The sequence below is a fragment of the Ranitomeya variabilis genome, chromosome 5 (assembly GCF_051348905.1).
Source record: "Ranitomeya variabilis isolate aRanVar5 chromosome 5, aRanVar5.hap1, whole genome shotgun sequence".
NCBI lineage: Eukaryota > Metazoa > Chordata > Amphibia > Anura > Dendrobatidae > Ranitomeya > Ranitomeya variabilis.
The window spans coordinates 500,883,776-500,908,963 of record NC_135236.1 but is presented as its reverse complement, the minus strand read 5'-3'; the positions used below and the strand labels follow the sequence as shown (position 1 = coordinate 500,908,963).

General features: G+C 41.1%; 1 protein-coding gene across 1 annotated transcript in view; it reads right to left on the bottom strand.

Annotated features, from left to right (window-relative positions):
• CDHR2 (cadherin related family member 2) overlaps positions 1 to 25,188 on the bottom strand; it is a 239,739-nt gene that overhangs the window by 15,347 nt on the left and 199,204 nt on the right. The window contains exons 24-30 of the mRNA XM_077265704.1: positions 15,944 to 16,032; positions 14,946 to 15,023; positions 13,490 to 13,567; positions 11,850 to 11,910; positions 8,812 to 8,936; positions 7,105 to 7,218; positions 2,062 to 2,133 (exon numbers count right to left, since the gene is read on the bottom strand). Coding sequence (XP_077121819.1) covers positions 2,062 to 2,133; positions 7,105 to 7,218; positions 8,812 to 8,936; positions 11,850 to 11,910; positions 13,490 to 13,567; positions 14,946 to 15,023; positions 15,944 to 16,032 — 617 coding nt within the window. The remainder of the gene's footprint in view (positions 1 to 2,061; positions 2,134 to 7,104; positions 7,219 to 8,811; positions 8,937 to 11,849; positions 11,911 to 13,489; positions 13,568 to 14,945; positions 15,024 to 15,943; positions 16,033 to 25,188) is intronic.

The window sequence follows — 25,188 nt, the reverse complement described above, 5'->3', positions numbered from 1 at the left end:
CCACTTAGCAACAGTCCAGTGCTGCTTCTCTGTAGCCCAGGTCAGGCGCTTCTGCCGCTGTTTATGGTTCAAAAGTGGCTTTACCTGGGGAATGCGGCACCTGTAGCCCATTTCCTGCACACAGTGGACTCAGTCCACTGCTTCCTCAGGTTCCCCAAGGTCTGGAATCGGTCCTTCTCCACAATCTTCCTCAGGGTCCGGTCACCTCTTCTCGTTGTACAGCGTTTTCTGCCACATTGTTTCCTTCCAACAGACTTACCATTGAGGTGCCTTGATACAGCACTCTGGGAACAGCCTATTAGTTGAGAAATTTCTTTCTGGGTCTTACCCTCTTGCTTGAGGGTGTCAATGATGGCCTTCTTGACATCTGTCAGGTCGCTAGTCTTACCCATGATGGGGGTTTTGAGTAATGAACCAGGCAGGGAGTTTTTAAAAGCCTCAGGTATCTTTTGCATGTGTTTTGAGTTAATTAGTTGATTCAGAAGATTAGGGTAATAGGTCGTTTAGAGAATCTTTTCTTGATATGCTAATTTATTGAGACAGGTTTTTTGGGTTATCAGGAGTTGTAGGCCAAAATCATCAGTATTAAAACAAGAAAAGACCTGACAAATTTCAGTTGGTGGATAATGAATCTATAATATATGAAAGTTTAATTGTAATCATTACATTATGGTAAATAATGAAATTTAACACTATATGCTAATTTTTTGAGAAGGACCTGTATATATATATATATATATATATATATATATATATATATATATATATATATAAGTTCAAATCACCCCCCTTTTGCCCCATTCAAAAAAAAAAAACAATAAAAAAACAAATATACACATATTTGGTATCGCTGCCTTCAGAATCAATCTATCAATTTAAAGAAAGAATTAACCTGATGGTGTAGCAAGAAAAAAAGTAAAAAAGCCCAAATTATGATTTTTTTGGTCACCGCAGCACTGCATTAAAATGCAGTAACGGGCAATCAAAAGATCTTATTTGCACTAAAATGGTACCATTGAAAAATCACCTCGACACGCAAAAAATACGCCCTCAGCCAACCCGAGAACACGAAAAATGGAGATGCTACGGGTGTCGGAAAATGGCATAATTTTTTTTATTTAACAAACTTTGGAATTCTTTTTCATCACTTAGATAAAAAAAGAACCCAGACATGTTTGGTGTCTATGAACTCGTAATGAACTGGAGAATCATAATGGCTGGTCAGTTTTAACATTTAGTGAACATAATAAAAAATCAAAACAAAAAACAATTGTGGAATTGCACTTTTTTTTGCCATTTCACCGCACTTGGAATTTTTTCCCATTTTCCAGTACACCATATGTTAAAACCAATGGTGTCGTCCAAGTACAACTTGTCCCACAAAAAAACAAGCCCCCATATGGCCATATTGACCAAAAAATAAACAAGTTATGGCTCTGGGAAGAAGGTGAGCAAAAAACAAAAAACGCAAAAATGAAGATACCTCCGTCATGAAGGGGTTAAATGATGAAAACACAGGATATACTGAATATTTTGTCACAAAACTATATATCAATCTGATTGTCTCTCCCAGTTCTATAACATTGTATCAGCAGATTGAACCGAATTTTTACTTAAGAAAATTTGAATTTAAAAAAATCTTTTTCATGACAACCTCTTCATTAAAGTTACAGTGTCCTCCAACCCACCACCCTTCCACACCCAAACTTTTCCCGATCAGCTAGGATTATTCTGCTTCTGGTATGGCTGGTGTATACTCACAAATCCTTAGGGAACAATGATATAATTAAGTTTAGTAAAATGATGTATAATTTAATGAGTGAACATCAACTAAAAGCAAAGTTTCAATCTTTGGAAATATGAAAATACATCAAGTAAAGAACAGATTGTGTCCAAAATGTTGATGGTTTGCCCATTGTTATTAATCTCATACCTGAAGCCAAAAATGACTACGGTATGTAATATTAACACAAATGCATTGTACAGAAAGAGCAAATAGGACTATACAATTGCTTTCTCATTTAACAGAATTTACTGTATAAGAGCAATTCTAAGTCTTACCTGATACTGTCACTGCTAGCACTTGACAAATCGAAGCCCAGGTCTATATCAGCATTCAGTATAGGGTTGGCTCTGCAGTGAAGTGCAGGAAACGAATTATGCAATAGCTAATATACTATAACATAATACTATAAATTATTGAATTGCGGTATTTAATAAGGTCATTTTCTAATATAGCTTGATCACAACAAACTTTCTGCTTGAGCACCAGTTTCCCATATTCCCCTACATACCCGTTTCCACCAAATTAGCCTTTAAGGCACCACCCCAGCATTTTTTATATTTTAACACTTGAGTGATGGTACTAATGTAAGTTCTCTGGCCTTAGTCTTATACTTACCAGCCACTGTCTTCAACTGTTCCTGATGCTGTTCCTGTCCCAATCTCTCATCTTGTGAGTGCAACTTCTGACTGACCAGAAGTCAGAGGTAATGGTCACATCACAAGCTATCAAAGTAAGTCTATGAGAGTCTCCTTCTGACTCTCATAGACTTACATTGGGAAGTGACTTCAGTATCTCTCCTGTAAAGGTGGAGAAGAGTTCTGAACACCCTCCCTGAAGACTTCTGACTGTATAGTTAATATGACCTATGGTTTTATGTGTTTTTACCTTTATGTGACCTGCAGTTTTCCTGTATACAGGGGTGGACAGAGTTAACTGTAGGGCCAGCCAATAGTTGGGGAGAAGTGGATGAGCACCAGGGGTTAATTCCTGTTTTTATAGTAAGTCCTTGTTGAGTTAGAGAAAATATAGGACACCCTCAGTCAGTTCTGGTCACCATCGGGTGTGTGTGCAAAAGCAGATTTGCAAGGTAGCACATTTAGAGCAAGCAAGTAACACTGGCGGCAGTATCTTCATGTAGCACGCAAGTTGGGGCACCTACTGGTAGAGAATTTTAAGCAGGTCTCAGTGTTAGTGTTAGCCAGACCTGGATGTTTTTTGTGAATAAATACATCTCTTGGCACAAAAACGCAGCTGAAAAATACCCGTGTTTTTTATGCCTTTTTATGTGTTTTTCTTGCGTTTTTTCATGCATTTTTGTAAATCCATAGAGCTAAATAAAGATTTATTATTAAAAAAAAAAGAATTGTGATGTCATTTCCTTGTTCAATCTCTTCAGCCAGATACCCTCATTAATAATTAAATAAAGACACACACACACACACTAGCCTATGTAGGAGCATTAACATAATTAACCTACATATGCTGTAACAAAAAAGCAACTGTCAGAAATCTGCGTGCAATGCATTATGTTTATTTAAAAAAAAATTTTAAAAAAATTGCGGGGAGGGGGGGCTTCAGCATAAATTTAATAACTAGCAGAAGGAAAGCCGACTGCTAATGTTAATATTCTTGGAAGGATAAAATTGTCAAATGTTCCCAGGCTATTAATATCAGCTCACAGCTGTTTGCTGGCTATTTTACAGGGGAACGCCAGAAAAAAATGTACATGGGGTCCCCCTGTAAAATTCAACCAGCAAAGGCTAGGCAGACAGCTGCGGGCTGATATTAATAGCCTAGGAAGGGGCAATGGATATTGGCATCCCCCCAGGTTAAAAACATCAGCTATCAGCCGCCCCAGAAATCGCGTATCTTATAGACACCTATCCATTACTAATCCTATAGTTACATGGTAAATAAAGACAGAATAAAGTCTCTATTTGAAATAATCACACAGACCCCTTTATTTATATTACCATACTTACTGAACACCTAATCCCTGATGCCCTCGTCTCCTGCAAACAATCAAAAAATAATAAACCAACATATACTATCCTGTCCGACGTAGTCCATTTAATACCGAGTGTCCCACGGTGATGTCACGAGGAGAACAGTTACATCGGGAGATGTGACCGCTCAACCCGGCCTCTGGCAATACACTAATAGGAGGTAATCGCTCCTGCGGTGTATCCCTGCCGTGAGAGTTCATCAGCTCCGGTGCTCTCACAGCACTACTGCTTTGTGAGAACTTTCCCACACAGCGGTGCCGTAAATGAGAGCACCGGAGCTGATCAGCTGATGAACTCTGGTGAACTCTCAAGGCGGCTCAGTGATACACTACGGGAGCAATAATCTCCTGTCTATCGCAATAGTCTCCTGTGTATCACCGGCAGCTGGGTGAGATCGACGTGGGACACTCGGTATTAAATGGACTACGGTGGAAAGGTGAGTATATGTTGGTTTATTATTTTTGATTGTTTGCAGGAGACACGGGCATCAGGGATTAGGCATTCGGTGAGTATGTATTTTATTTGTGAATATGTAAATGTTTTCATTTTTTTTACAATTGAACACAGGTGCCGGATGATGAAACTATTCTCCCATCAACGGCTCATGCTGTCTCTGTTATATGTGACAAAAGACTTAGCCAGATGAGAGTAGTAGTCCCAACAGACGACGCCTGGTTACACACGTCGCATGGGTACACACACACAGACAGACACAGACAGACACATGCACATATTCTCCACCCACATACAGAGACACAAACACATTCTCTGCCCACACACTTTTCCTCCTTCTGACATCATTTCCCTTTGACAAATCACAGCATTTATGGCAGAAAATCTGCAGCAAATACGCAAACCTTTTTATACCTGCGTTTTTGCTGCAGATTTGACTGACTCAATTGAAGTCAATGAGTCAACAATGCTGCAAAAACGCAAAAAGATTTGACATTCTGTAGAAAATAAAATGCTGCAAATACAGATGGAAATTTATGGATCATGTGCACAACACTTCAGGATTGTCATTGAATTACTTTGCTTTAGTAATCCATTGCGTTTTTGGAGCATTTACGTGCATAAAAAACGCTGCAAAAATGCATCAAAAAAGCATCCTGTGCACATAGCCTTAGTCGTAGCATAATAGATGTAATAAGCAGGTGACATATGTATAGCTGCCTTATTGTTACATCTGTTATTTTACAACTAAGGATCATTTGCAATCCAAAATGCATCAAATGATGTACTGTACCTTTTGTCTTTGTCCTAAGTACGATTTTAGATATATAATAAAGCCTATCAAGATTTTACGACAGCTGGTGCTGGATTTTCTCTTGGCATGATAATGACAAACTATAAATCCAGTAACATCAGAAAATTATCAAGTTTGATAAAAAGTGAAGTTTGATGAAAAAGTCTAAGCTCGGGTCTAAATTTTGAGAAGTTGTGAGGTAAAACAAGTAGTGTATGTAAGTGACATTGCTTTGATGAAGCTGAAAAATTTCTCCTGGTCAATGCCAGAGACTGGTAGAAACAGAGGTGGACTGGCATAGGATCTTTTACAATATCAGGCCCCATAATACAACTGCACTTTTAATGTCACACATGCAGTATGATGCTGCCACAGTGCCTCCCACATAGACAATAATCAAGGGGCACACAGTACATTCCCCCTCACAGTATATTGCCTCCGATAGTGCTATACCCCACACAGACTTATGTTCCCAGAATTTATTACCCACACAGTATATTTTCCCCCACAGTACAATACGTCCAAAGAGTATAATGCTCCTCACAGTCCCCACCAACATAGTATGATGCCTCTAACACAGAATGATGTTCCTGCATTCTCCTCTACACAGAATGATTTCCCATGTCCACCCCCTCTGCAAATTTTAATGTCCAACAGCCCTCCACACAATAGGAACCACCTTACAGTACCTCCCACATTCACCATGATGCCTTTCCTTTTGCTCCATACAGTATTATTTTCCAACAGTGCCCCCCAAACATTAAGATGTCTCCACAGTCCCCCAAACAGTATGATTCCCCTCACAGCCCTCCATCACAGAATGTCCATTTAGTGCCGCATGACAACATTATGCCCCACATGCACACAGTAGACATTCCCATTAGTGGACCCCACACAAGCATTCCACTTGGCTGTGTGTCCTGTCACTTCCTTGGTCTTTGTAGGTCCTTTAGTCTATCCCCATACAGCATGATGCCACACCAATCATTAAGATGTCCCGACAGTCTTCCCCATATAGTAGGATGTCCCTAAAACATACCCTTTCTCAGTATAATACCCACCATAGTATGGCCCTCCAACACACAGTCTGATGCACCCCAACCTATTCTATGCCCCCCACAGTGCCCCTGCACTCACAGTATGATATTCTCCATGTCCTCCACACAATATGAGACCCCAAAAGTATGTTCCACATAGTATGATACCCCTCAGTGACACCACACATAGTATGATGCCCTGCAGTCTCTCACACCACATATTATGATGCCCCCACAGTGCCTTCCCCATATAGTACTATGTCCCTCACAAATACAGCATGAAGTCCCCACATTAGCACCCACACAGCCACACAAACACCCCACTTGCTTAGGTGTCCTGTCTCTTTCCTGCTCCTTTGCTACCGAGCTGGTCTTTGATGCCCAGTCATGTGTCCTGAAAATGTTATGTCACAACAAGGTCCATGAAGGTCCTGCAGTCTATATCCAGACAGAATAATGGAGCAATCATCTCACTGCTCTTTTGGTCAGCATTATATTCAACTGTATCTGTGTCGTGAAGACATAAATACCAAAAGATGACATATGACATAACTCAACCTTCCATGACAGCAGGACTGCCCCCCATATTCGGGAATGTCCAACTGGATCTGTGATTGTTGAGACTATGCTTTAGTGGTAATCAAAAGAAAAATATGTAGCACCATAACATGTATGTAACATTAATAATGAAGCATTTTACTGACAAATGCTATGTTATATCCTTTAAAAAATATAATAAATCTGCTGGCATTTGCAACCCACTACCTCTGAAATTTATAGTTAGCAATTAAAGGTCTTCACATTACTGTTGGTGATCTCAGCTAAGGCAATTTGACTAAAGTGTCTGTAACTGCATTAGAGAGCATGTAACAAAAAACATCTCGGCAGAAACGTGAGACTTGACAAGATTTTGAAATCTGTATGCAATCTGCAATTTACATTTCTAATATACGGTACTAAGAGCCTTTAGGAAAGATTTTATGTTTCTTCACAGATAGCTAACACTTGTATACATTTAGGCTTACTCACCCTTCAGCATTAAATTTATTGGTCCCAGGTATGGCTTCTACACCTTGTGTAATTTCCCCAGGTAAGGCCTTTGCTGCTTTAGAAGCACTAATAGCTCGTATCTTTCGTGAGTGGCTGTTAAATTTAAAAAAAAGGATAATTTTTTAAAAGTTTTTTTTCTCGCTATATGATGCCGCTCTATCTAAGTGCTCTATTTGCGCAAAAAATCACAAATGTATGACTGAATATTCAACTTCATTTACATATTTTTGGGATAAATCTGCTTTCAATTCTAAATGTTATGTAAGGTATAAATAAAAAGTGAATAAAGGTATAAAAAATGTTGTTTTACTCCAGAACACCAATAATTCTAGAATACAAAAGTTCAAGAGTGCTTAAACCCGTAGATAATTCTGTTATTAAGCTATCTGAATAATGAAATACATAAGGCCCAATTCATTATTGCATTTGCGCCTGTTTTTTGTCGAGTCTTTTGCATTTTGTGCCTTTTTTTTTCACCAAACAGTTCTTTCTATTTGCGCCTGTTTAGTTTTTTCCTTAGTTTGCCACTATGGGCAAGATTTAGGTTTTCCAGATGTTTTCTCCTCCTTCATCATTTGTGACTTTTCAAAAAGATGCAAAATTTGTCACAAATGTACTCTAGTTCCCCCCTCCCAGCCCACGTAGTGATTCTGTGTATGAAAACTTTTCGCATTACTTGACAAATGTGTGACTTTTTAAGTTAAAAAGTCACAAAACCGTTAAAGATAGAAAGTAAAACCATTTTTAACTGTGCAAAAATCATGACACTCATATGCCAATTTTACAAACTTGAAGCAAAAAATATCAGCGAATACCAAAAGGTAAAAAAAAAGTGACTTAAAATAAACCTCAAATGGTGAATCAGGCCCTTAATTTTCATACACCCAGAACCTTCTGCTTTGTGCTTCGACCAGTTGTTGTTTGTTTTATTTTGTGCATCACTGTCATAAATGGTTTTCCCCAGTGTATATAAATTGTGTATAAACTGGATCTACTATAAATCTTTGATCTCGGAGAGTCTGATTAGTAGGATTCCTGCCAAATCCTTACTGAGCTGTTTCTAAATTTACCATAAGATATAGAGAAAAGTGTCCATATGTACATGATATGTAACCCTTGGAACGCAAAAGTCATATATTATAAATAATCATATCCTGGTATTGTAAATGGGGATTGTCTTTCTCCTAATGTAAAAAAAAACTGTAAAGGTCAGTTTACATGGACCAACTGCCAGCACTAAAGGACTGCCGATTGGATAAACATTTCATCTGCCAACCAGCGGTCATTTAATGGCCTGTTTATATAGACGGTAGTAGATCGTTCAGTGCGCATAGGCTGGCATTCTGGTTGGCAGTACAAATCCTGTTTACAAACGGTCATGGCTGTTCACCCGATGGTTGGTCAAGTTTGTTCGTCTGATGTATTTTTGCTCAGATGATCGGCAGCAACGTTTATAGTGAATGAGCGCTTTTAAGAATGCTCGTTCACGATCATTTTCAGTGTAAAAGCAGTTTACGTGAATCAATTTATCGCAACACAATCTCTCTTCCCAAGTGACTGGGGGAAAATCTTTCATAATATTCTAGCTTCCTGCGATAACAGAAGCCATGATACCAGAGTCGGCATAACATTACATTAGCATATTATGTACACATAAATACATAAATGATGACCTAGTGGATTTACCTTTTCCTCATGCAGACTATGGTAGAAATCATAATGACGATAACCAAAACAATTAATGCAACTAGGCCAGCAATTATTCCAACAAACTTCTTATTATCATCTTGTATTAATGATTCTTCAGATCCCTGTTGATGTAAAACATATAATTTCACCTTTTAAAAAAATGTGTATTGCATTCAATCCAATTAGAAAAATGTATAGATTTTTGTTGAGGTAGTTGACAGTAAGATGACTATGGAGCACTGATTATATTAGAATGAGGCTTGCACTGTTAAAAAGGCGCTACAATTGGTACTGCTAAAGCGGAAATGCTGGAATTCCTTAAAACAGCTTGCTTCTAGTACTGAGCAGAGCATTGTGTGGCACTCTTAAGAGGTACATGAGACTGGCACTGTTGAGCATGTAGTAGTAGTAGTAGTAAAAACAACCTTATTTATTAAAACGTAAGCCTAACAATCAACTGTACACCGTTGATTCGCTTCTCTTACCCTCGGAAACCAATTGTTACTACCTAATGAAGCCACTAATGGTCATACATTACTACTGCAGCAACTATTTCAAATACAAACATCCAAATGGACAGAAAAATGATTCCTTTCTTCCAAAATATCCACTGGTATTATTAAAAATCACTTTTATTTTGCATTATTGAAAACAAATAATATGAAATGCCCTACACTAACAACAATATTAAAATACAACTTGTGCATTAAGTCTCTAATGTGTGGATCTTCTGTGGAACTCCAGGAGTCCAGTTGCCACAATGGCATTGCCTTCCTCATGGGGGGGTGATGTCATGCCTGGAGGTAAGAAGGGATCCACTTAGCAGGTAACACAAACATACAACACCTTCCTAAATCCTGACCAGAAGGGGGAGCCCTAAACCCGGTTTCAGGGTAGCTTCCCTATAAGTTCTGGTCTGGAGGCGGGGTTAGTGAGTTCTTTGTGAGACACTGAAGGGAAAGGAAGAGTGTGAGGAGAGAGACTGGGAGTGGAGCTGTAACTGAGCTCTTCCCGGATTAAGTGTAAAAGAAACTGGACAATGGAGACCGTGGCTGCACGGGTACTAAAGGCCCAGCAACTAGAACTGGAGGGCAGGAGATTGCAGGTCTCCTGGCCCATCTAACACCTGGAGGTATCACAGCACGTCAGGAGCCTGGCCGTGAGAAGACAGTGCCCACAAAAGGCTCATGCTGTCAACCATACGGGTTAGGAGTAACAGACACTGAGAGCAACTTGTGTAAAGCTTCAGGCAGCAAGGGACAGAGAATTCAGCGCAGAAGGAAGGCCTCTGAACCCACCTGGCTAGGTGGATCCCAAGTTACCTCCAGGCTGCCCGGACCCCATCAACACCTGTAACCTGTGCCCCGGACTGCACCTGCACTTCACCAGTAAAAGGTAAAGGAAACTGCAATCCCTGTGTCCTCCAATTATTTCCAGCACCCTCAGTCCTGCACCCCACCATCTATCATCCCTTACCAACTGCATCGGTAGCTCTGGGGACTCAGCTCAACCTGTGGGAAGCTATACCAACTTTGCTGCAACACCATCAGCCCCAGTGGTCCCCTTTAAGCAATGTCGGCCATCCCTGGCCAAGTACCACAGGTGGCATCACGAACATTTCCCCACAGGCTTTATTGTCCTCTTTCCTTCATCATTTTTGTTGGATGCCCAGGGCCATGGACCGGGTAACGACTTCCGTGACCACCCCTTTAAGTACCACCGGACCCGGCCCGAGTACCCCACGGTCCTAGCGGGTGTTCCACTTCCATTATTGCTGCCTAATTGAGAGCACTATTCCTCATGTCTTCTATTTCTACAATGGTTGTGTTGAAGCTGTGTTGGCAGTACACACAACTGTACAAGTAAGATAGTGTATACATGATAGGTGATGTGTAGGGCTGACACCATCAACACAACTGTTGCAGCAATCAAAGAGTTGAGGAATAGTACTCTTAGTTAGACACTAATATTGAAAAATACACACATTATGGATGTATCACAATATTTATTTTCAATAATACTTAAAAAGAGTAATGTTTTAATAATGTCAGTGGACATGGTGAAAGGAGCAAAACATTTCTCTCTCCATTTGGAGATTTGCATATGCATTTGTTAATCAAGAGTAATGTATGGCCAGATGTGGCTTCATCAGGTGTTAACAGCTGGTTGACCCAGGGTACAACAAGCTGGATCAGCAGTGAATAGCTACATACTTATATTTACATTTTGTATACCCTCCCACTATTTCAGGGTTTGAACCATGTTGTTATTGAAGCAACTAATAGACAAGGTGTATGGACTAATGGAACATGGAGAAAAGTCATGATTGTGAATCTCTTTTAAGTTAGGTTTCACACATACCTGGCTGTGGCTCAAAAATGTGCATCAAATGACACTGCAGTGTCATTTTTTTCAAAGTATTCTATGTATAAAACCATCATAAAATAGGAATAGGACTGGTTATGTGAGCATGACTATTTGTGATTATTTTTGTGTTTGCATGAAAGCATAAATGCATGTGAAAATGCCCATGCCCTTTGATAATATCATGCTTTCATCTGGTTGGAATTCTCTGGGATGGGAAAGCTTATTCCAAGGGTTCTCCACAGTAATACGTTTGGTATTTATTGCTATAATTGTAGATTATTTTCTGGTATGTTGAACTATCGTTTTCCTCTTTTCTCTCCCTTATTCTCCACCCGCTGGCTGCCTAATGTCTCTGACTGACAGGTGACTCATGTTTCAGTCACCAGTCAATCAAAGACAGGAGCTAGGCTGTGGGCAGGGAAAAGGCAGGGAACCAGAAGAGTGGAAAGTGAAGTGCCCACCCTACTGCACTTGTGACTCATTAGCATACAATTTCAACTAAAACAGCAAAACGGATTTCTACAAGAAAGGTAGGGATTTAATCAGCACTAAAGAACCATTACATACATGTCATTAGTTTGGGGCATGCAATTATGATAATTATGATGCAGAAAGAATAAAAAGAACTAAATTAATGAAATATCTAACACCGAATGATGTATACTTACAATGACATAAAGACCAAGCCGTAAAAGGTTACTCAAAATTTCACTGTTGCCCTGTATAATGCTAGAAAGAAATTTTTAATGAATCCGCAATGTTTTTCAACTGATAGAGAAAATATATAGGGGAGATAAAACCAGCTGGATTTCGAATCATAAATCCAAGTTGCTTTGTCACTTCAACCGAGTGATAAGAGAAGTTTCTCCAACATATAGAATATAGTATTGAGCAAATGTGCTCGGATAAGGCTTTATCGCAGGATGTTCGGATGCCAACAGAGTATCTTCGGTATGCTCGAAAAATATGTTCAAGTCACTGCGGCTATTCGACAGCCGCGACAATGCAAGGATTTCCTGTTTTTTAAGCAATCCCAGCATGTGTTGCGGCTGTCGAATAGCCGCAAGACATGCAGCTGTGGTGACTCAAACAGTATTTTAGCACACCAACGATGCTCTGTTTGTAACACCTTATCCAAGCATGTACGCGCAAAAGTCAACACTAATATATTATTGTGAGTAATGCTGATAAAATCTCCAATGGTGAGGAACCGTAAAGAACAACTACTTCCAGTGAACCCTCTATGTATAAAGAAGACAATACTTCTGATTTATAGAGTTTTTGTCATTTGAATAGCTGGTAGAGCAGCCACATGTCAATACACGGATATCCTTAGGCCATATTCTGAATGATCGGGCAGCACGGTGGCACAGTGGTTAGCACAGCAGCCTTGCAGCGCTGGAGTCCTGGGTTTAAACCCTACCAAGGACAACATCTGCAAGGAGTTTGCATGTTCTCCCCATGTTTGCGTGGGTTTCCTCCGGGTACTCCGGTTTCCTCCCAAATTCCAAAAGACATACTGATAAGGAATTTAGATTGTGAGCCCCAACTGGGACAGTGAGGATAATGTGTGCAAACTGTAAAGCGCTGCGGAATATGTTAGCGCTATATAAAAAATAAAGATTATTATTATCATATGTGGAAATCATGACTATTATTTAGTTGGCCATATTTTTAATCAATAATTGATATCTATATAAAACTATGGTATATGGGCAAGAATAATTACAAATATACCGAAGCATATTCTTGTTATGATATGTCCACATGTAGCATAAGATGATGCTGTAGAATAGCTAAAATGTACTACTAATACATTTTACATACAGGATAAAGATCAAGTGTCTGATGACAACAAATGGACATACAGGCATTTATTGAATAGACAATTCTATATTAATCAATGATATGCCCCCACAATATAATAAACCTCCTCACACCCAGTCAGATTTTTCCCACTCAATTTCCCTCCTTCCTTATGTTCTCTGCTCTTTCTCCTCCCCCATACTCTCACACTTTCTTTCCTCCTGTTGACTTCTAATTTCTCATTCACCCATTTATCATTTTATAAAGTTACAATTTTTTAAAATACATAAGGCTAGGCCCACAGGACATCTTTTACCGTGAAACACGTTCGAGAATGATAGATCGCACTGGCCTAAGCTGCCACATAGTCCCAGCCTTATTCTTGCAATATCATCAAAAGCCAGAAAGGTGAGGGATTATCTTTAAGCACTGTGCTGGTTTTTTTTTATTAGAAAATTATAGGGGTACACATGGTTAAGAAAATGACTTCTTGCTCACTAACCTGCTGAGTTGTATTGGTGTTATGGCGGTGCCATTAGTATAAACGCAGTATATCGTCATGATGCTCTGATCATCAGCACTGAAAGTAAGACAAAGTTCAGGCATTATTTTATTCTATGGGAATACACAGCATGTATTATTTATGGCATTATTGTATTGTACTGTTTCGCATTAGGATGGTTTTGCATCCATTTAAAAAGTCCTGCTCATTATTCTAGACTCAGTTAAGTTGTGACATCCCACAATTGAAATTAATAGAAGAAACCTTTAGATAATGTATATCTGATGACATTGTAATAAAACACTTTTTGTGAACAATTCTACATTTTCTGATGCAACTGTCCTGATTTTGACAACAGTCATTTGAACCTGGCCTAATAGATAAAGTAACCACTGTGTGCCTATGGTAGACTCTACATGAAAGATTTCCTTGAACATTTAGTCTTGTAGGTAGGTTTACACTACAGTGTTGCCTTGTATCAGACTGCAAAAATACTAAATCATCATTTACAGTACCAACTGGATACTTTATGGATTCAGACAGAATAACATAGGGACTTTTTGTGTGATTTTTTTCTGATTTTTAAAAAGCCTAGCAGCTGAGCTATTTGGAAGGAAGAAAAGATATAGAATAGATGTCAAGGAAATGCTGTTGACCAATCTATTCTAAAGTGGACAGCATTCTATTCTACACCAAGAAATGTCTGCCACCAATATAGTGGAGATACTATGTAGTTTACTATAAGCATCTGCAGTAAAAATTGCATTTAAAAGTGGTCCTGTAGAAAGGTGGTCTAAAACAAATATGGCCAGTATGAATACCATACAGGGAAACTCAAAATCCATCTCAAGAAATCTGGTTTGGGTAAGGGGTGGTTTTCGCAAAAAGGAAGTCTTTTGGAGAATTGTCACTGTGTTAGTCACTGTGTTAGTCACTATAACAGCATTTACATTATGCTTTCACCATCAATATCCACTGAATGTTAGTAACGTTATTTCAGTGAGACACTTTGAAATCATTTATCTATGGGGACCCACATGTTGAATGACCCAATATTTGCCCTTATTCCTAATGCATATGCACTTAGAGTAGATCACTATAACTTGTCAGGTGCAGCTCCTTCCTGAACAGATGGTGGCAAAGTTGTTATTTTTCTTAAACTTTATACCGCTTTAACTCAGTTTGCAATTTGTAACCTATTACTGAATCTCGCATTCTTTGTTCTGCCAACTGTTCTCTTTCAAATGTTGAGAACAATATGGTTCGTATTATATCTAATTAAATCTACATGATACCTCTGTCACAAAGTCTGCACAAGTCTACAAATATAATAATTCATTTATTACTGATGCATTTAGCTGAAAGCAAAAAATACGATAGATAGAGTACCAATATCCACGTTCTATGCAGAATAAATGAATCATCATATCACTGCTCCGCTGTTTATGAAGCTCACCGTATGGCTCTTTTTGAGGGTTCTGCTGCTTCAATCCCGGCCACAAACACTGAAGCTCCAGTGGCTGCTATGATATTCCTGTTAAATAACAATATCACAAAATAACAATAAATAGTAATTAGGATTAAGCAAAAAGATATGCAGGATCCTGGTCCAGTAGCCACTTTGGAAATCTATGGCAACCAGTCAAAAGCATTGTGAACCTCATCCTATTTTCTGGCATTCCGTGTTTACTAGGCCTGTCGTGAAGTCATCATTGCAGCGTGACGCATGGATAGTGTCGCCCTAGACCTACTAATCAGAAAAAAGCAGTAGGAGGAGGTTTGCAAGACTCTGATCCAATGGCCACAGGATACCAATTTGGCCACTGGACCAGGGTCCTGCAAATGTTTTTGACTTCTTTTAATAATTCAGTTCAAAAGAGGGAATTGTGACTTGACTTCAAATCCAAAAATAATCGCCTTGTGAAAAAAGTCATGTTTACAGCCAAGTTAAGGACCCTTATATTCCTGGACTGCAGACTTTTTAGAGCAACATTAAGTTGTATGGATATGCAATTTTCATGCTACTTTTGTACAACAAAATTTCCAGGAAAAAAACAAGCATGGCTTTTTAGAGCCGCGAATTTTTGAGACCAGATTAAATTGGCATTACAGACAGGACCTTAGTAAATGATAAATCATGAATCCTTATCACTGATATGGCTAAAAGGTTGAATGAGGAATACCTGGAGAATGACCAAATACTTATTTTCCAGCATAATTTGCAAAATAAATCTTGCCAAATCAGACAAGGTGATTTTCTGGATTTGTTTTCTTATTTTGACTCTCATAGTTGTGGTCTACCTATGATGTCAATTACAGGCCTCTCTCATCTTTTCAAGGGGCAGAACTTGCACAATTGATGGCTGACTAAATACTTTGTTCCCCACTGTATCTGTCACTTGATTCCAAATACCTATTGAAAATGTATTCTACATTGAATCTACAGGCACTTACCCAACAATATCTTGCTCTGTGTTAGTCAGCTCATCTACAGACTTTGAGAACCGCAGTACCACTCTATAAGATTCATCTATTGTAAATATCTACAAGTTTGGGAGGGGAAAAAAAAGGAAGAGCAAAGTATATGAGAATGAACAATGAAAGTACACAATTTTAGAAGTAAAATTATACAGTGTATACGTATATGAATATACACTGTGTGGGTAAGTTATATACAGTTATGTGCAAAATAATAGCAGTGTGGTTAAAACAGCTGAGAAAAAGCTCAATAATAGCATTTATTTCCATATACACAAAGGCACTGGAAGCACTGCATATTCATCTTTTAAAGTGAAAATGAAGAAAAGGGAAAAATATGCTGCTCCAAAAAATAGTAGTATCTGTATTTCCATTGGCAAACTCTGAATATTTACAGTATAAACTGAAACTTGCTTGCAGACAAAGCTTTTCTGCTAATCACTGAACTAATATTTAGTTATATATCCTTTATTTCTATTAGCTTCTTTACATCTGTGCCTTATGGAGTCAACTAATATTTGACTCTAGCGCAAGCTGACTGGACTACATTCCATCATTCTTTTGTATTCTTAGGTTTTGTATCAAAAAACGCATTTTTGATGTCACTATACAAATTCTCATTTGGATTGAGGTCTGGGGATTCCGCTGGCCACTTCATAACACCAGTCTTGTTGGTCTGGAACCAGGATGTTGCCCACTTGCTGCTGTGCTTGGGGTTGTTGTTCTGCTGAAACACCCATTTCAAGGGCATTTCTCCTACAGCGTAAGGCAACATGACCTCTTGAAGTATTTTGATATATTCAAACTGGCCCATGGTGCCCGGTGTGTGATAAATGGACCCAACTCCATAGTATGAGAAATATTCCCAAACCATTATGCTTGCACCTTCATGTTTTACAGTCTTCATGGTGTAATGTGGCACAAATTCAGTATTTATGAGTTGTCTCAGAATCGCCTGCAGACCCAATAAGAATGATCTTGCTCTCATTTGTCCATAAGATGTTGCACCACTTCTCTTTAGGGCAGTCAATGTGTTCTTTGGCAAACTAACATTTTTTACCCCTTTACCCCAAAGGGTGGTTTGCACGTTAATGACCAGGCCAATTTTTACAATTCTGACCACTGTCCCTTTATGAGGTTATAACTCTGGAACGCTTCAACGGATCCTGATGATTCTGACACTGTTTTCTTGTGACATATTGTACTTCATGAAGGTGGTAAAATTTATTTGATATTACCTGTGTATATTTGTGAAAAAATGGAAATTTGGCAAAAATGTTGAAAATTTCACAATTTTCCAACTTTGAATTTTTATGCCCTTAAATCACAGAGATATGTCACACAAAATACTTAATATGTAACAATTTCCACATGTCTACTTTTCATCAGCACAATTTTGGAACCAAAATGTTTTTTGTTAGGGAGTTTTAAGGGTTAAAAGTTGACCAACAATTTCTCATTTTTACAACACCCTTTTTTAAGGACCACATCATATTTGAAGTCACTTTGAGGGGTCTATATAATAGAAAATACCCAAGTGTGACACCATTCTAAAAACTGCACATCTCAAGGTGCTCAAAACCACATTCAATAAGTTTATTAACCCTTCAGGTGTTTCACAGGAATTTTTGGAATGTTTAAAAAAAATGAACATTTAACTTTCACAAAAAAATTACTTCAGCTCCAATTTGTTTTATTTTAGGGAAACAGGAGAAATTGGACCACAAAAGTTGTTGTCCAATTTGTCCTGAATACGCTGATACCCCATATGTGGGGTAAACCACTGTTTGGGCACATGGCAGAGCTCGGAAGGGAAGGAGCGCCATTTGACTTTTCAATGCAAAATTGACTGGAATTGAGATGGGACGCCATGTCACGTTTGGAGAGCCCCTGATGTGCCTAAACATTGAAACCCCCCACAAGTGACACCATTTTGGAAAGTAGACCCCCTAAGGAACTTATCTATATGTGTGGTGAGCAATTTGACCCACCAAGTGCTTCAGAAAAGTTTATAATGTAGAGCCGTGAAAATAAAAAATCATATTTTTTCACAAAAATGATTTTTTGCCCCAAATTTTTTATTTTCCCAAGGGTAACAGAAAAAATTGGACCCCAAAAGTTGTAGTAAAGTTTGTCCTGAGTACGCTGATACCCCATATGTGGGGGTAAACCACTGTTTGGGCACATGGCAGAGCTCGGAAGGGAAGGAGTGCCGTTTGACTTTTCAATGCAAAATTAACTGGAATTGAGATTGGACACCATGTCGCGTTTGGAGAGCCCCTGATGTGCCTAAACATTGAAACCCCCACAAATGACACCATTTTGGAAAGAAGATCCCCTAAGGAACTTGTGTTGTGAAAACTTGAACCTCGAAGTGTTTCACTACAGTTTATAACGCAGAGTCGTGAAAATAAAAATTCTTTTTTTTTCCACAAAAATTATTTTTTAGCCCCCCATTTTGTATTTTCCCAAGGGTAACAGGAGAAATTGGACTCCAAAAGTTGTTGTCCAATTTGTCCTGAGTACGCTGATACCCCATATGTGGGGGAACCACCGTTTGGGCGCATGGCAGAGCTCGGAAGGAGCGCTGTTTGGAATGCAGACTTAGATGGATTGGTCTGCAGGTGTCACGTTGCATTTTCAGAGCCCCTGATGTACCTAAACAGTAGAAACCCCCCACAAGTGACCCCATATTGGAAACTAGATCCCCCAAGGAACTTATCTAGATGTGTTGTGAGAACATTGAACCCCAAGTGTTTCACAATAGTTTATAACGCAGAGCTGTGAAAATAAAAAATATTTTTTTTCCACAAAAATTATATTTTAGCCCCCTGTTTTGTATTTTCCCAAGGGTAACAAGAGAAATTGGACCCCAAAAGTTGTTGTCCAATTTGTCCTGAGTACACTGATATCCCATATGTTGGGGTAAACCACAGTTTGGGCGCACGGGAGAGCTCGGAAGGGAAGGAGCACTTTTTACTTTTTCAATGCAGAATTGGCTGGAAATAAGATCGGACACCATGTCGCATTTGGAGAGCCCTGTTGTGAATTAGACTTTTTTGGTTCCCTCTTGTGGTCACTAGTGATATGACTCTGGGATTGTCTTTCCTCAGTTTGGCACCCACCTGGGTCGTTAGTCCAGGGGTGTTGCTATATAAACTTCCTGGTTTCCCAGTCCAGTGCCTGGCATTGTTGTAATCAGTTCCTTTCTGTTTGCTCCTGTCTGCTGGTCTTGGATCTTGCAAAATTAAGCTAAGTCCTGCTTCCTTGTTTTTTGGTTATTTGCTTTGCTCTTATTTTTTGTCCAGCTTGTACTAAATGTGATTCCTGATTTTGCTAGAAGCTCTAGGGGGCTCGTGTTCTCCCCCCGGGCCGTTAGACGGTTCGGGGGTTCTTGAATATCCAGCGTGGAAATTTTGATAGGGTTTTTGCTGACCATATAAGTCATCTTACTATATTCTGCTATTAGTCAGTGGGCCTCTCTTTGCTAAATATCTAGTTCATTCTTACGTTTGTCTTTTCTCCTTACCTCACCGTTATTATTTGTTGGGGGCTTGTATCCAACTTTTGGGGTCTTTTCTCTGGAGGCAAGAAAGGTCTATCTTTTCCCTTCTAGGGTTAGTTAGTTCTCCGGCTGGCGCGAGACGTCTAGAACCAACGTAGGCACGTTCCCCGGCTGCTGCTATTTGTGGTGCTAGGATTAGATATATGGTCAGCTCAGTTACCACTGCCCTATGAGCTGGTTTTTAGTGTTTGAAGACTTGGTATGTACTTTTGAGACCCTCTGCCATTGGGGTCTTAACAGTATGCCAGGCCAAGGTTGAATGTTTAATGCATTGCAGAAGTGGGATTACAAGAAAGGAAAGTCTGAGTTTTTTTTTTTTTCCTCTCTTTTTTCCTCCCCTTTACCTCTGAGTGGCTTGTGCTTGCTGCAGACATGAATGTCCAGACTTTGATTACAAGTGTGGATCAGCTTGCTGCTCGTGTGCAGGGCATACAAGATTTTGTTACCAGTAGTCCAATGTCTGAACCTAAAATACCTATTCCTGAACTGTTCTCTGGAGACCGATTTAAGTTTAGGAATTTCAGGAATAATTGTAAATTGTTTCTATCTCTGAGACCCCGTTCATCTGGAGACTCAGCTCAGCAAGTAAAAATTGTTATCTCTTTCTTACGGGGCGACCCTCAGGATTGGGCCTTCTCGCTAGCGCCAGGAGATCCGGCATTGGCAAATATTGATGCGTTTTTTCTGGCGCTCGGATTGCTTTACGAGGAACCCAATCTTGAAATTCAGGCAGAAAAAGCCTTGCTGGCTATTCCTCAGGGTCAGGATGAAGCTGAAGTGTATTGCCAAAAATTTCGGAAATGGTCCGTGCTTACTCAGTGGAATGAGTGTGCTCTGGCCGCAAATTTCAGAAATGGCCTTTCTGAAGCCATTAAGAATGTGATGGTGGGTTTCTCCATTCCTACAGGTCTGAATGATTCCATGGCGCTGGCTATTCAAATTGACCGGCGTTTGCGGGAGCGCAAAGCCGTGAATCCTCTGGTGGTGTTGTCTGAACAAACACCTGATTTAATGCAATGTGGTAGAATTCAGACTAGAAATGAACGGAAAAATCATAGACGTCAGAATGGGTTGTGTTTTTACTGTGGTGATTCTACACATGTTATATCAGCATGCTCTAAACGCCTAACTAGGGTTGTTAGTCCTGTCGCCATTGGTAATTTGCAACCTAAATTTATTTTGTCTGTGACTTTAATTTGCTCATTGTCCTCCTACCCTGTTATGGCGTTTGTGGATTCAGGTGCTGCCCTGAGTCTTATGGATCTGTCGTTTGCCAAGCGCTGTGGTTTTGTTCTTGAGCCGTTGGTAAATCCTATCCCTCTTAGAAGTATTGATGCTACGCCATTGGCGGAAAATAAACCGCAGTTTTGGACACAGGTAACCATGTGCATGACTCCTGAACATCGGGAGGTGATTCGTTTTCTTGTTCTGCATAAAATGCATGATTTGGTCGTTTTGGGTCTGCCATGGTTACAGACCCATAATCCAGTCTTGGATTGGAAGGCAATGTCTGTGTCAAGTTGGGGCTGTCAGGGAATTCATGGTGATTCCCCGCCGGTGTCTATTGCTTCCTCTACTCCTTCGGAAGTTCCTGAGTATTTGTCTGATTACCAGGATGTATTCAGCGAGTCCAGGTCCAGTGCTCTTCCTCCTCATAGGGACTGTGACTGCGCTATAGATTTGATTCCAGGTAGTAAATTTCCTAAGGGAAGATTATTTAATCTGTCTGTACCTGAGCATACCGCAATGCGTTCGTATATCAAGGAATCTCTGGAGAAGGGGCATATCCGTCCATCCTCTTCCCCTCTTGGTGCGGGATTCTTTTTTGTGGCCAAGACGGACGGATCTTTGAGACCTTGTATTGACTATCGGCTTCTGAATAAAATCACTGTTACATTTCAGTATCCTTTGCCTCTGTTGTCGGACTTGTTTGCCCAGATTAAAGGTGCCAAGTGGTTCACAAAGATAGATCTTCGTGGTGCGTACAACCTTGTGCGCATTAAGCAAGGAGATAAATGGAAAACTGCATTTAATACGCCCGAAGGTCATTTTGAGTACTTGGTGATGCCTTTTGGGCTCTCTAATGCTCCTTCAGTGTTTCAGTCCTTTATGCATGATATTTTCCGGAAGTATCTGGATAAATTTATGATTGTTTATCTGGATGATATTCTGGTTTTTTCTGATGATTGGGACTCGCATGTAGAGCAGGTCAGGATGGTGTTTCAGGTTTTGCGTGAGAATGCTTTGTTTGTTAAGGGCTCAAAGTGTCTCTTTGGAGTACAGAAGGTTCCCTTTTTGGGTTTTATTTTTTCCCCTTCTGCGGTGGAGATGGACCCAGTCAAGGTCCGAGCTATTCATGATTGGACTCAACCCACGTCAGTTAAGAGTCTTCAGAAGTTCTTCGGTTTTGCTAACTTCTACCGTCGTTTTATCGCTAATTTTTCTAGCGTCGTTAAACCTTTGACGGATATGACCAAGAAAGGTTCTGATGTTGCTAACTGGGCTCCTGCAGCCGTGGAAGCCTTTCAAGAGTTGAAGCGCCGGTTTACTTCGGCGCCTGTTTTGTGCCAGCCTGATGTCTCACTTCCCTTTCAGGTTGAAGTGGATGCTTCTGAGATTGGGGCAGGGGCCGTTTTGTCGCAGAGAGGCCCTGGTTGCTCTGTAATGAGACCATGTGCTTTTTTCTCTAGGAAGTTTTCGCCTGCTGAGCGGAATTATGATGTTGGCAATCGGGAGTTGTTAGCCATGAAGTGGGCATTTGAGGAGTGGCGTCATTGGCTCGAGGGTGCTAAGCATCGTGTGGTGGTCTTGACTGATCACTAGTGTTGAGCATTCCGATACTGCAAGTATCGGGTATCGGCCGATACTTGCTGTATCGGAATTTCCGATACCGAGATCCGATACTTTTGTGGTATCGGGTATCGGGTATCGCAACAACATTAATGTAATAATGTGTAAAAAAGAGAATTAAAATAAAAAATATCGCTATACTCACCTGTCCGACGCAGCCGGGACCTCAGCGAGGGAACCGGCAGCGTTGTTTGTTTAAATTTCGCGCTTTTACTTGGTTACGTGAAGTCCCGGCTTGTGATTGGTCAGGGCGGCCATGTTGCCGGGACGCGGACCAATCACAGCAAGCTGTGACGAAATTACGTCACGGCTTGCTGTGATTGGTCCGCGTCCCGGCAACATGGCCGCCATTAACCAATCACAAGCCGTGACGTCACGGGAGGCTGGACATGCGCGTATTTTGAAAAGCGCGCGTGTCCAGCCTCCAGTGACGTCCCGGCAACATGGCCGCCATTAACCAATCACAAGCCGGGACGTCACGGGAGGCTGGACATGCGCGTATTTTGAAAAGCGCGCGTGTCCAGCCTCCCGTGACGTCACGGCTTGTGATTGGTTAATGGCGGCCATGTTGCCGGGACGCGGACCAATCACAGCAAGCCGTGACGTAATTTCGTCACGGCTTGCTGTGATTGGTCCGCGTCCCGGCAACATGGCGCCGTGACCAATCATAAGCCGGGACGTCACTGGAGGCTGGACACGCGCGCTTTTCAAAATACGCGCATGTCCAGCCTCCCGTGACGTCACGGCTTGTGATTGGTTAATGGCGGCCATGTTGCCGGGACGCGGACCAATCACAGCAAGCCGTGACGTAATTTCGTCACGGCTTGCTGTGATTGGTCCGCGTCCCGGCAACATGGCCGCCCTGACCAATCACAAGCCGGGACCTCACGTAACCAAGTAAAAGCGCGAATTTTAAACAAACAACGCTGCCGGTTCCCTCGCTGAGGTCCCGGCTGCGTCGGACAGGTGAGTATAGCAATATTTTTTATTTTAATTCTTTCTTTTACACATTAATATGGTTCCCAGGGCCTGAAGGAGAGTTTCCTCTCCTTCAGACCCTGGGAACCATCAGGAATACCGTCCGATACCTGAGTCCCATTGACTTGTATTGGTATCGGGTATCGGTATCGGATTGGATCCGATACTTTGCCGGTATCGGCCGATACTTTCCGATACCGATACTTTCAAGTATCGGACGGTATCGCTCAACACTACTGATCACAAAAATCTGATGTATCTCGAGTCTGCTAAACGACTGAATCCTAGACAGGCCCGCTGGTCATTGTTTTTCTCCCGTTTTGACTTTGTGGTCTCGTATTTACCAGGTTCAAAGAATGTGAAGGCTGATGCTCTTTCAAGGAGCTTTGTGCCTGACTCTCCTGGAGTCGCAGAACCAGTTGGTATTCTCAAAGAGGGAGTTATCCTGTCAGTCATTTCTCCGGATTTGCGACGTGTGTTGCAGAGATTTCAGGCTGGTAGACCTGACTCTTGTCCACCTGACAGACTGTTTGTTCCTGATAAGTGGACCAGCAGAGTCATTTCCGAGGTTCATTCCTCGGTGTTGGCAGGGCATCCAGGAATTTTTGGCACCAGAGATCTGGTGGCTAGGTCCTTTTGGTGGCCTTCCTTGTCACGGGATGTGCGGTCATTTGTGCAGTCCTGTGGGACTTGTGCTCGAGCTAAGCCTTGCTGTTCTCGTGCCAGCGGGTTGCTCTTGCCCTTGCCTGTCCCGAAGAGGCCTTGGACACACATTTCCATGGATTTCATTTCAGATCTTCCGGTGTCTCAGGGCATGTCTGTCATCTGGGTGGTATGTGATCGCTTTTCCAAGATGGTCCATTTGGTATCTTTGCCTAAGCTGCCTTCCTCTTCCGATCTGGTTCCTTTGTTCTTTCAGAATGTGGTTCGTTTACACGGCATTCCTGAGAATATTGTGTCTGACAGAGGATCCCAGTTTGTTTCCAGGTTCTGGCGATCCTTTTGTGCTAAGATGGGCATTGATTTGTCGTTTTCATCTGCCTTTCATCCTCAAACTAATGGACAAACGGAGCGAACTAATCAGACTCTGGAGGCTTATTTGAGGTGTTTTGTTTCTGCAGATCAGGATGATTGGGTGACCTTCTTGCCGTTGGCTGAGTTTGCCCTTAATAATCGGGCTAGTTCCGCTACTTTGGTTTCGCCATTTTTTTGCAACTCTGGTTTCCATCCTCGTTTTTCCTCGGGACATGTGGAGCCTTCTGACTGTCCTGGGGTAGATTCTGTGGTGGATAGGTTGCAGCGGATCTGGAATCATGTGGTGGACAACTTGAAGTTGTCACAGGAGAAGGCTCAGCGTTTTGCCAACCGCCGCCGCGGTGTGGGTCCCCGACTTCGTGTTGGGGATTTGGTATGGCTGTCTTCTCGATTTGTTCCCATGAAGGTCTCCTCTCCTAAATTTAAGCCTTGCTTCATCGGTCCTTACAAGATATTGGAAATCCTTACTACTGTGTCCTTTCGCTTGGATCTTCCGGTGTCGTTTGCCATTCACAACGTGTTCCATAGGTCTTTGTTGCGGCGGTACGTTGTACCTGTGGTTCCTTCTGTTGAGCCTCCTGCTCCGGTGTTGGTTGAGGGCGAGTTGGAGTACGTGGTGGAGAAGATCTTGGATTCTTGTCTCTCCAGGCGGAGGCTTCAGTATCTGGTCAAGTGGAAGGGCTATGGTCAGGAGGATAATTCCTGGGTGGTTGCCTCTGATGTGCATGCGGCCGATTTAGTTCGTGCCTTTCACGCTGCTCATCCTGATCGCCCTGGTGGTCTTGGTGAGGGT